Genomic DNA, 12,831 nt, shown 5'->3' on the forward strand with positions numbered 1-12,831 from the left:
ATGTTGTAAAACGTGTTGTCATTCCACAGCTACTTCTACACTAACATATGGTTTAAATAGGCAAAGGTAATCATGTACTGTATTTATAAGTGCAGCAACAATCATTTATTACCTGGTGCTTTAGTCCACTTGCAGACAATGTAGGTAACATGGTTTTCAATGCCCTTTCGGTTCTTTTTGCATTATCTCTTGTGCAGCATCGCATGAGCAGGACCATTCACTCATGTCCGTAGAAGATGGACTGTACTCCTGCCGACAGTGCACCTATGTTACCAAGCAGAGTGGACACATGCGAAGACACCTTCGCAAACACACCGGCGAACGGCCATTCCAGTGCCACTTGTGTCCAGCTGCATTCGTTCAAGGCAGTCATCTTAAAGGCCACATTCGTACACACACAGGAGAGCGTCCCTTTTCCTGTGACCAATGCAGTGCATCGTTCTCTCAGAAAGCGAACCTTGTGCACCATGTGCGCACCCACACAGGAGAGCGCCCTTTTTCCTGTGATCACTGCAGTGCGTCTTTTTCATGCAGAACGAACCTCAAGTGTCACGTGCGCACCCACACAGGAGAGCGCCCTTTTTCCTGTGATCACTGCAGTGCATCCTTTTCACGGAAACGGCACCTCGTGGGCCACATGTCCTGTCGTCATAAAAACAGGAAGCTGTGAAAAGTGAGTGGTTTACTGCCTTCTGTAAGGGGGAGGCATATCAGGCTTAAGAGAGCTCGTTGATTAGAAGGCACAGAGAAAGAGTAGTTTGAGTTTGGGGTTTGTAAGTTATCTTAGTTTGGCAAGTGATAACGGCATGCATACATGGGATGAAAGACGTGAGGTAGAAGAAAGTGCAAAGAAGAGGCCACCTCCTTGAGAAGCAAGTATCCACACTATCGTGCACTTCTTCTAGGTAACGGTTCCCTCATGAGAAAAACTGGTGAGCGGCCACATGCACTTGGTTTTGAACTTTGTGCCTCGTGGAAGGTGCGAGGAAAAAGGATTAGAGATTATAGTTTTTTTAATTTCATGTCTGATAATCTGCATATTCAGCTATGGTGGTGGTACTATTGCTTTTGTCCCCCTTGATTTGTTTCTCTTGATGTCAGAATACTGCATAATAGTTAGAAACTACATGTAATGAATTATAAGGCACTTTATTTGTGAGCCTTCTCCCAAATTTATTTTGGGAATCATTTGAATGTCTCATAGCTTGAACCAGTCTGAGAACAAGAATGTTTAGGTATCTTTATCTTTTTATTTATTTTAGACATACTGCAAGCTAATTCTAGGTTTTGTCCGGAAGAGGCTACAATAAATGCAATTAAGCAAATAACAAAGAACCCATGCAAATACTAGTACAGATTTTTTTAGTTGGGAATCTGGGGTAAAGATTTACATTTGTATATTTGAAACAATCATTCATACGTGGGAACACTTAAATATACATCACTCATATGGTCATATCATACTGAAAGGTATTAGTATCGAGGGCAGCCGCTGCAGAGGCTGGTGCTGCTGTCGCTGTGACATGGTAAACGACATCATGTGACTCATTTGTGCCGTCGTTAGTGCAGCACACTCGCTTTCAACCCCGAGACAGCTCATTTTTTGAGCAAAGCTCCTTAAAGTGGCACCCGTTTGTCCCTCGTAGCAGTAGTAGTAGTCATAGTGTGTAACCAGTCTTAAATTTTGACCTCAAAGGTGGTGCCAGTGGGAGATTTCTGCTGTGCGTTGTTGAACAATAAAAAAATCACAGCGTGCGTGTTAACTAAAAGCCGAATTCTCCTGTCTCTCATTACCCCTTAGCAGCCGTTGGCATGTACATTGAGCACTATCTGACAAGAAAGGGTTGCTACGTTATACTCCTTGGGTGTAACCTCCTTGGTTTTAGAAAGGTTTAGCGAGCGTCGGGCCGCAGTGCCATGAATACAGTGCACTAGTATATACCATGAACTCGAGGTGGTTAAAGGTGGGAAGTAGACCCGAAGCGCAAGCCGTAAGAAAGTGTGCGTGTGCCTCCTCTCGTTCAGTCCTTGGAATGTCGGCTGTATGACGGTGCTTCTATATGAGGAATATATGATGAAAAGATGTGAGGTGGTAGTACTTGGAGTGTTAAATAGGTGGACGAACGGACACACAGACAGATGCATAGACGGACGGACGGATGGCTGCACGGATGGATGGACGTAAGAGCGGATGCATGAACGAACGCAGAGACGGACGCACAGATGGACGTGTGGATGCACGAACAGACGCCCGCACGAATGGGCAGATGGACGCACGGGCGGCCACACAGATGCACGCATGGACGAACGGAAGCAAGAACGAATGGACGGACGGATGCTTCGCCCCACTCCCCATCATTCACTTCGTGGATATGCTGCGATTTTCTTTAATCTACATGTTTGTTGACCACTCAATACCGCTGTGTTGTATGCATTCGAGTGAGCCTAAACATGATTTAGCCCTTTCAAAATGTCGCAGCAGTGATATCCTGGATTGATAAAACTGAAACTGGCCAAATTAATCGGCGTTCATCCTCAAGTGTGTAGCTCACTGAGCGACAACTTGTCTTTTCTTTTTTCGTCGTCCGCAAAGAATTTGTGTTCAAAATTGGAGTTTAGAAATGTTCGGTTTGTACCACAGTATACTTCATGAGTCTGTACTGCATAGGAGTTTATTACCTTTATTCGCACTAGGCAAAAAAGAATGATTCCTGATGCGTGAGATTGCAGTAACCATTCTGTTCGGCCCTTGTGTAGTTACACAAACTCATTGTGCAGTCTCTACTTCTTACCCTGGTGTGAGTTTCCCTGCATCCCCAAAACATAGATGCAGCGAGACGCATGTTCCATAAAACCGAGAATGGCATAGCAATCCTGCATTCATTATTGCGTGTGTAGCATGCACTTTTGCGAAAAAGATTTTGTGTGCTTTGTTGAGGCTAAAATCTTCTGTAAGTACAACGTTGGAATTTCCGGGAATGTACGCTTAGTAATTTGTTTTTCTGATTCACACCAGGCCGATAAGCTTTTTCCAGCTCTCTGTAGCAAGGGGCCGCAAGAATGATTTTGTCCTGGTGCAGTTCTTTTGCATTGCGTATTAGGGCTTCTCTTCTTCCGTTAGCAGCCTAGATGTGGTGAGCTGCTGGTACACGAATTGGTTGATACCCACGGCCAGCAAAGTCACTGAAAATAAGATGCGGTAATTGTAAATAATTGTCAAGCAAGTTAAGGGTGCAGTTATCGCAACGTTCTTGCATCATATCACATTAGTATATACACGCCGCACAGAGAAGCTTGGTAGTGTAAGCGAGTATTAAGGAGACAAAAATATATACGGGTGAAGTTCCGTTTACTGAAATATAATTGTTAAGTATAATAGTCCGGCATTAAATCTGGTGAAACAGTGCAAACAATCCTTGCAAAGCGAAAAAAGCCACGGCTGAGCAGCCTGAATTCTGGGAGTTGTCGAACACTTTGCACAGTCCGTACCGCTGCATAATGTCGTTTTATACATCTCAGGAAGATTCTGGCAAATGGTGCCGCAGTATGTCCTTGCCCTTATTAAACATGTTATCATACCCATACATGTCCAGGAGTTTAAAAAAAAAAGAAAAATGTTGCACATCCTAATAGTATTTTGTGAAACCTATGTAGATATTTTTCTTTTTGTACATGGCAGCACACTCTAATGGCCTTCCTGGCCACATTGCTATGGTAAAAAAAAAAAACATACCCAATATGAGACAGCCTCTGCAAATAGCTATTCAATTTGCTAATTTGGAAAGATAGTTTTCATTGCAAAGCTATATTGTAATTTTGTTGAAGAAAGACACTCATGTATCAGTATACGCAAAAACACTCCAAACTCGGATATCCAATATCGTAGATCAAAAGTCAAATTGGAGATATTTTTAATTTATTCATGCACCATCCTACCCCGCAATACATTGTATTTATTAACATAATATATGCTATTTCTCTCAGTAATGTAAAGTAGCTGTACACTTTAAGGTATGTAACCACTTTTTTTTAAATCGTATTCGATTTTGTTCCTTAGTTTTTTTTTGGCATAAGAAAGGCTATTTATAAAATGCATTTTACAACTTTTTACAAATAGGTTATGAAAATTACCCAAAATATGTCAATGTAACCATACATTAACCCTGTAAAGCCCAATGTATTATATTTGGTACATTGAACATAATATCTCAATAAAGCTTCTATAGGTGTCATAAGCAGCTGTTGATGATTTGACATATTATGAAGAAGCTACACTGGCTTACATAATGTATGATGGAATGGAAAGGAAAAACTTTATTTGCAGTCCTGCAAAACGCGTGTAGCGGGCGTATCCTATGTAGGGACCGACAGAGAGTACCAGGCAGCCTCTTCGTGGGCTTGCTGGATGGCCTATTGCTGGTCGGCGAGAAGTGAGCTCCTGAGGGACCTCTCCCACTTGCTTGAGGTAGAGTCAGGAGGTATTGTTCTACACACCCAGAGCATGTGTGCGAGTGTCGCCGTGTGTCCTCACGAGTGGCATGTGTCGCTGAGGTATGCATCAGGATAATAAACTTGAAGCTTGGCAAGGTTTGTGTGTGTGTCTGTAATAGACGTAGGGTTAGCACCTGTGGTCTGTCAAGTTTTCGATGTGGGATTGGAAAAATGCGGCGTTCAAGACAAAACTACTTTGTTATGTCGTTGTACGGAATGGGTGCATCCTGATTGCTCTCCAACTCAGCGAGATGTGGTTGCCCTGTGGCGGCGCGGTCAGTAAGTGCATGCGCTGAATCATGGGCGATCTTGTTGAGGTTGAATGGGGCACCTGGTTGAGATGGCGGGGAACCAGATGACAGTGTGGTGCTACAGGGCACTTGGGTCCGCTCTGCGCAGGATACGCAACGCCTGGTCGGGGATGACTCCACGTTCAAAGGCTTTGATGGCTGGTCTGGAGTAGGTGTAGATGAGTTTCCGTTTGCTGTCGAGCATACCTATAGCTATAGCTACTTGCTGTGCTACTTCGGGGTTTCGGGTGAGGATTGCGGCAGAGTTAAGAATCTGCTGCGCGGATGATACTGCAACTGCTGTCAAGGCTCAAGTGATGTGATAGGCAGCGGTGTCCACGAGCGAGACGTTGCCCGCTTCCATGTCTATGCGCTTGAGGAGTGATTGTCATAACGTCAGCGATTTCACGGGGAATTAAAGTCAACTCTGAGGGATCCCTGGCCGTCAAGGAGAAGAAGCCGAGCTCACGCAGAATATGGCGGCCCGCTTCGGTGGTGGTCAGTCAAGTCAATTGCACGCGTTGCTGAGCTTTGACGATCTCCTCTAGCGTGTTATGTATGCCTAGCTCGAGGAGTTTGTGCGTTGGAGTGATGATAGAAAGGCCAAAGGCTCGTCTGACCACCTTGCGAATAAGCGCATTGAGTTTATCACGCTCAGCACGTAGCCATTTGTGTATGGCAGCAACGTAGGTAAAATGGCACAAAACAAACGCGTGTACAAGACCCAGCAGGTTGTCTTCTTTGAGGCCATGGTGTCGGTTGGCTACTCTGCGTACGAGTCGTATGGCATTCTTAGTCTTAGTTCTGAGCTTGTGTACTGTTCGGGTGTTGGTTCCGCGGGACTCAATGATTATGCTGAGGACCTTGATGGTGTCTACCTTGAGGAATGTATGACCATCTCTGGTGTGGAGGGTGATATTGCGTTCCGCAGGAGGTTTCCATCCTTTGGGCTTGGCACCCCGGCGTTTGGGCAAATATATCAACAGCTTTGACTTCGCGGGTGAGTACCTGAGACCGGTGTGGTCGAGGTAGGAATCGGAAATGTGGATGGCCTCTTGCAGGCCGGACTCAATGAATAAGCCGTCTGACCTTGTGGAGCACCATATGCTTACATCGTTTGCATAGATGGTGTGGTTTAGCCCGTCAATTTTTGAAAGTTGTGCGAAAAGCCCGATCATCACAACGCTGAAGAGGGTCGGCGAAAGGAGGGATCGCTGAGGAGTGCCTCACTGTCCGAGCTCTACTTCTTTCAACAATAGATCTCCCACGCGGAGGACTGCTCTGCGTCGAGTAAGAAAGGAGCGGATAAAGTCGAATCGATGCCTCAGGCCGAGGGCTGCGATCGCTTTCAAGATTGACGAGTGCATTATGGTATTGAATGCCTTCTATAAATTGGGACCGAGTATATCACGAGTGTCTCAATTGTTTCCGCCATCTAGAATTTGGTGCTTTAGGAATAGCATGGATTCCTGATTGGATAATTCTGATCGGAAGCCAATCGTGTGGTGCAGAAGGCAGTCATCTTGCAGTCGTTATATTGTTTCTCTCATCGGCGCGTTTTCGTGCTTTAAAATCGCTATCTCAGATATGGTGTGTGTATCATGCTCTGGGAGTGAACCTGACTCTACTTGTGATGTAGTGTTTCCGTTTCCCCGCTTGAGTGAGAGTTCCCCGCTTATTCTTGTTGGTGTTGCCTGGCGATGGTGGTGCTGATGGGCTCGGCAATCGTTGACGGGAGACCCCGGTGTGACTGGGGTGAGGCCTAGAACCGGCGTGAGGCCCGGAACTGGAGTGGGATCCGGAGAAGGACCTGGGCCAGGAACCTGGATGGGAACTGGAACAGGACCTGGAGTAGCCCCGCGGTATAGATCTGGTTGGGGTCCCAATTCGTGTGCTGTGGAAATGGGTCCGAGGGTGGACCGGGATCTCGATGCACGCATGGAGTGGTTCTTGGGACGAGTACAGTATAAGGACCGGGATTGGCTGCTGTCGGATTGGCCATCAGTAGAAAGCTTCGAGGCTTAGTCATCGTCAGCGATTGCATTGAACTCGTTCGTTTCTTCACGACGGTTGTTGTGTCGCATCGATTGTGCTCGCTCACCTCATCGTTGTCATACCACGTTTGGAATGTGGTAGCGTTCTTTACATTCCTTGTCGGCAGTCAGGTGGGCTAATCCGCAAAGCTTGCATGTTGGTGTACAGCGGTGTTCCTTCTCGGGGTTCGGCACACTGCAGCCTCGGCAGATTACGTCTCCAGGGTTCGAGCAAACATCAGCTCGAGGGCCGAGCAGACTGCAGGCAAAGCAAATATCTATCTGTCTACAGTATAGTGTACATTGAAGTAGCACCGATCCGTATCGCACGAAATTAGGCACACGATGTCCATCGAAGGCCACGATCAATGTGGTGGTAATTCCGATGGGCTTGGCAGCCAGGGCTAGTGGATTGAGGTCGTTGACAATCTTCACACCAATATCCGCCGAACCGTCTTGCACGGGAATCTCTCGAATGATGCCTTTGCATGTAGAATGTGGTGTTGCTTCGTAGGCACTAACTTCATAGGTCTTGTTAGCGATGCGGATTTCTTTAACGTGCACGTAGTGATTAGCATTTTCTCTCTTCGAAGTGCTTGCCACTAAGATATTCTGTTTAATATTGGGGCAGATTGTGTCTGCTTGCTGTTCCAATGGGCTGATACCTGCCGAAGTCGAAATGGCTTCAGCGATTGTCGTTTGGCAAACCCTAGCAATGTTAAGACCCCCTCTGGGTCTAATGATGATGCGGATGATGTCCTTTGGTAGTTGAGGCATTCGGCTTGCTCAAATAATTTTGTTCTTCACATTTTCTCTGTTGCGGGGTTTGTGCTCATTGCGTTTCGAAGCGCTATATGACGGCGCACGTTTGGAGCTTTCATTTTGGGCTAGCGCCCGGCGACACAAGGCAGTCTGCCAGGCTCGGTCTGGTGTGATTTCCTTCGGGTCAATGTCTTCGCCTGTCACTTGGTACTGCATTGCTCAGCGAGACAGTGCAGCTACAGGACGCGCGAGCGTGCGCGGGCCACATTAGAGCGAAAAAGGCACTCGCTAGCTGTCGGCGGGCGTGCGACAATGGAGGAGGTGCAATAAAATGCAAGAAACAAGCACTCACTGTGCCCGAATCGTGTCGGCAGAGTCCTTGTGTCTCCTGCAGAGTCCTTGTGCACTAATATAACGTTGAAATCGCAAAGTAGCGTCGCAATAACGTTGAATAAGGCAGGAGCCATCGTGGAAGCTTTCGCACACTTCGGCTTCTTCTTCTTCTCTGTAATGTATGATAGTAATATAATTATCAACAATTATTACTAATTAACCTATGCCTCAAACAAAACTTCATTCATATTTTTCTTAAAATCAACTGTACAAGGAAAGTAAAATCAGTCAGCGTTTTCTCGCAATTTTTCTGAAGACGTAACTGCTCGTGGACATTACAGAGTCAAGACTGTGCAGTGAACTAGAATCTTTGCGCTGTCCTCGATATTAAACATAATGTGGCCAAAAAACAATTTTATTTATTTTCATACAACTGTTTTTCAATTGAAACCTTATAACATCAGAAATAATTGGTGATTTTTAATTAGCCTTGTTCGTTACATAGATTGAGATTGATTTATATGTGGGGTTTAACGTCCCAAAAACACCATATGATTATGAGAGACGCTGTAGTGGAAGGCTCCGAAAATTTCGACCACCTGGGGTTCTTTAACGTGAGCCCAAATCTGAGCACACAAGCCTACAGCATTTTCGCCTCCATCGAAAATGCAACCGCCGCAGCCAGGATTCGATCCTGGGACCTGTGCGATTACATATTTTACTGTTCAAGAAAGAAGCATGGGGAGTTCTGTTTAAAATTACTGAATCATTTGAAAGTCATGATTGTTTTACAGAATAAAAAACTACTAAAAATGAAGTTTTGGGAGAAACAAGAATGTATTTTCCAAACCTGCTTTATGCACCATTGGAAGGTTGCAGGACGCTAAAAGCAGCCAGACTCATAACAGGGTCCTTCCTTAGCTTTTGTGAGTTGACTGTTCCTAGTTTTTTTCTAAGCTCCTTGTTTTTTTTTTTATCTTGTTTTTTTGTCAGCCATTGACTGGCAGCTGTCTTTCTTCAAGTGAGTTTAGTTCATGCTGACATAAGCTACTGTACTGCAGTAGCCAGGATATTGACAGCTCACAGCCTGCCTATAGATATCCATCATGCCACTATTTCCACTGCTAAACTGACATAAACGATCCTACAGACAAAAACTTCCCCGGATAGCATGCACATATTTATAAACACGCTGCCAAAGCATACCATCGAAACACTCATTTGCATTTTGGGTTTTCCCGCTGACATGTTTCCTCAGATTATGCTGTCTAAACAGAGCTCTGGATATGCAGCCTTCTCTTTGTTTGGTATGTCTTGCTAAAGCCCCACCCTCCCGTGAATTGTATTGCGCTGTGTCCAGAGCTTTGGCTTTTTTGCAGGCACATTAATTTTACACTTTGTGTTTTGGCCTTTGTCTCTCTCGAAACTGCTGGCATACACTGCTGATATGCTAATATACACCACAACCTCATTTATTCTTTGAAAAGAAATTGAGAAAAAATGCACCATCTAGAAATTGTGCAACGTAAATTGACTAAAATATTGTGTAGTTTCACTGATCACGATGTTGTGACTGTCGGCTTTGGAGGAAAGCATAACAAACTAGAATGGATCGTTTAGGTGTTGCTATACTCACCCTTGATGATTCTCCTGATTTCTTTTCTATATATATTATAGTTTATTTCGTGCTGTGTTCTTTTGACTCATTTTGTATCATATACTTCATGGGTTCAAATATCAAGTAATTCTTTCGCGGTACTGTTTTGTATTGATACTGTAAACACTTTATAATTAGCTCAGGATAGCATTTGTGAAAACGCTATCATGATGCTAATCAAGGTGCTGTTGCGGTATTAAACAAGATGCTGCGCAAAGCTCACTTCTTCGTTGGCTTTCGTGTCCGTGTTTCCTTTGTACAGCACATTGTTTAATATTATTTCACCTCAGTTGTCATTTTGTTTTCCTCATGCCTTAACTATCACTTGTCATACCCATACATCTCCTAACCTATCGATCATTTCTTCACATCACCTATGTTGCGCTACCTCTAAGGTTGTCCCACCTGACTCGGTAAATATCTCATTAAAGAGTGTATTAATTACAGAATTCATCTACAGATAGATGGAAACTTGCGTGAGACTCGTACTGGGTCATTGAATTGTAAACACTTCTGTATGGCATTTCAGTTTACTCAAAGGTTATTGTGCACTTCACAAAAATGCAAGAATCGGTGTGCATTGCCTGATGCTGAAGTACAATTCCATGTAGTGACAGTTTTCATTTGTTCTTGTTCTACTTGTTACTTTGCAGGTGCCTTGTCTACAAAAAAACAATGTTGAGATGGACGAAAAAATAAAATATTTTAAAATGTTTTACAATTTATGAATAATGTTCCGAGTATAATACTGGAGTCTAGTGTTAAAGACATTGTTGTACGTACCCCATCGCAGCCTTTGTGTACTGGTGCAATATTTGCCATTTTTCAAGCATGTAGAACTTTTTTTTTGCGGTGATGCACAATAGAGAACTAGATATACACAAAAGCGGACCCGCATTTTTTACCATCACAATTTGTGATGCTCATGGAAGCCTTGGAAATGTTTTTCTTTCTTCTGTCTTCCAGTTTTCTTTTCAATTCAACTTTTTTCAATCACATTTTCTTTCATAACTTCATGTATTCAAGTGTCACACGATGCTTGCTATATGTGCATCACCGGTTGGGAACTTATGTGCAGCGAAAGTGTGATACACCACAACCTCATTTATTCTTTGAAAAGAAATTAGCCTAATAGTCAGGTGCCTAATTTGTTGTCACTAATGAAGATAATTGTGGTTAATTATGTATTGTCTGTCTGAATCGCATCTTAGTCAGGCCTTTGTGTACTGGCAGCAGGCTTTTGCATGTAAGCATAGTATTGATGTAGAGAGAATTGGGAATTCGTGTAAGGCGTTTTATCGATGCTCTGCTCACTGCACACTGCTCTGCGCCGCTGCACTAACATGAGGATACACAGAGATTAGTTTTTACTTAAGTTAACTTTGCAGCAGTTCCTGATTGCTTGGTTTTTGTGGAGTCTGATTTTGTGCATAGAGCACAAGTGGTTTACATGCCTCTCTAGTTCTTTGTCTTTGTTGGTTCCCCATTCTTGGCATTATTAAAGCAGCATCGGTCAATCATGTTCTCACAAGGGGGGCTGCATTTCTTCCATCAGTGCACATACGTTAGCAAGTACAAGACATGTGAAATCCCAGCTTTATTTCCTACCAGGCGTGCGTCCCTTTGAGTGCCACCTGTGTCCCGATGCAATCAATCGGCCGTGTGGTCTTATAAACCACTCTTGCACCCTCACAGGGGAGCATCTCTTTTTTTGTGTCCACTGCAGTACATCTTTTTTTGTGCAAACGTTACTAATTTGCAGGAGATCGCTGGGCTGGGCTCGCACCTAGGAGTTAACGGAGAGACCGTGCCTCCCGGCAGCTTCCTTGGCCTGCTGGATCGCCCAGAGTTGATTGTCTAGGCCCGTACTGAGCATCGCAGTCCGACAACGCGCCCGAAGGTCTTCATTGGAGGTCGCGACCTCAGAACTTCTGATTAATGCTCGACATTGCCATAGGATATGGTCAAGAGTGGCTCTGTTGGTACTGTGCTAAGGGATCCTGGAAACACATTTGAGCCTGCACAAGAAAGTAACGCTTTTCTATGATATTCACACATAGTGCGCCAAGTGAGTCTTCATAGACAATGTGTGCTTGGAAAGATAAACACTCAAGTAAAAATGAGGGTGGGAATAAAATTTTTGATGGCTAGTCTTTTCTGTTTTTTTTTTCACGGCACTTTAATGAAGACCATTAGATAATGCCCACAATGGCAATACAAGATTGCAATAAAATGTTGAAAAAGGCAAGTTTCTTTTGTTTTGTTTATCATAATACCACCTCATTCAGTTTGAAAAGATAATGTTTTCGAAATGATTTCGAGACACTTGCAGCATGGTGAACATGTTTCTGGGATTTTTTATCATGTATATTATTTCTACTGTTGCTGGAGATGTCTGTAACTTGTACGTAAAGCAGGCTTCTCCATGATGTGATGAAGTGTGAGGAGAAGCCGAATTGAACTATTCAAATATGCGTGCTGGGATTATTGATCAGCTGCCAGCTCATAAAAAGGTCTGATATGTCGTTAAGCTAGCACACACAAAAAAGGCATTTCACATGTCATAACTACTAACACCGCTGACCAACACTCTTAGTTTTAAAATCCACATAGATACTCCATAATGTGGATGGCAGAATCGCCACCGGAGTAACTCTGGTGTTGGAGGTACGGGCGTATCATTGGAAGGCTGCAGGCTCAGTTCCTGCCATTGGTGAGCTATCGTTTCATTCACTTCAGTCTCTTCACATTTATATAATTAGTGCTTTCTTGTTGTAATTAATGTGGAGCCTAACAATGAAAGACGAGCCTTTCCCTTTCTTTCGTTCATTGTGTATCTCAGCAGCCAGCAAGGTGAACATTCAGGAGGTTTTTTCTGCGCAGAAAAAACTTTAGAAGCTTTGTAAAGAAATCGAGCTACAAATTTCCCGTCTTTTATGCACAGTTTGCTACGCCAGTGGTTTGTTGACCTCGCATGTTCACATGCTTTCGATTGGTGGACATACAAGAAATTTCGGCCATGAATTGATTTTCTCGTCATGCAGATGCACGCCTGTCTGGCCATGTCTCGCATGACCATTGGGTGCGATCATACGGTTTCATTTGATTTGTTTCTTTTGGCGGGGCGAGCGGATATGACACCATGTCTAGTTGACATGCACAAAAACAGATTTGCTTAACCCTCCGTGCTGACCTTGTCCACGTGCTTTAAGAAATAATTGGCGAGGGTGAAATAGCACCGGAGAAATGGAAGTAAAGGAAAGGG

At 44.0% G+C, this 12,831-nt stretch overlaps 1 protein-coding gene across 1 annotated transcript in view; it reads left to right on the forward strand.

The window, feature by feature from the left end:
* The window catches only part of LOC142772248 (uncharacterized), an 82,662-nt gene extending 70,848 nt beyond the window's left edge, over positions 1-11,814 (forward strand). Inside the window, exons 4-5 of the mRNA XM_075874443.1 lie at positions 173-673; positions 11,329-11,814. Coding sequence (XP_075730558.1) covers positions 173-670 — 498 coding nt within the window. The 3' untranslated portion in view covers positions 671-673; positions 11,329-11,814. The remainder of the gene's footprint in view (positions 1-172; positions 674-11,328) is intronic.
* Positions 11,815-12,831: the final 1,017 nt, after the last annotated feature.

This window comes from Rhipicephalus microplus, chromosome 9, assembly GCF_043290135.1.
Source record: "Rhipicephalus microplus isolate Deutch F79 chromosome 9, USDA_Rmic, whole genome shotgun sequence".
Taxonomy (NCBI): domain Eukaryota; kingdom Metazoa; phylum Arthropoda; class Arachnida; order Ixodida; family Ixodidae; genus Rhipicephalus; species Rhipicephalus microplus.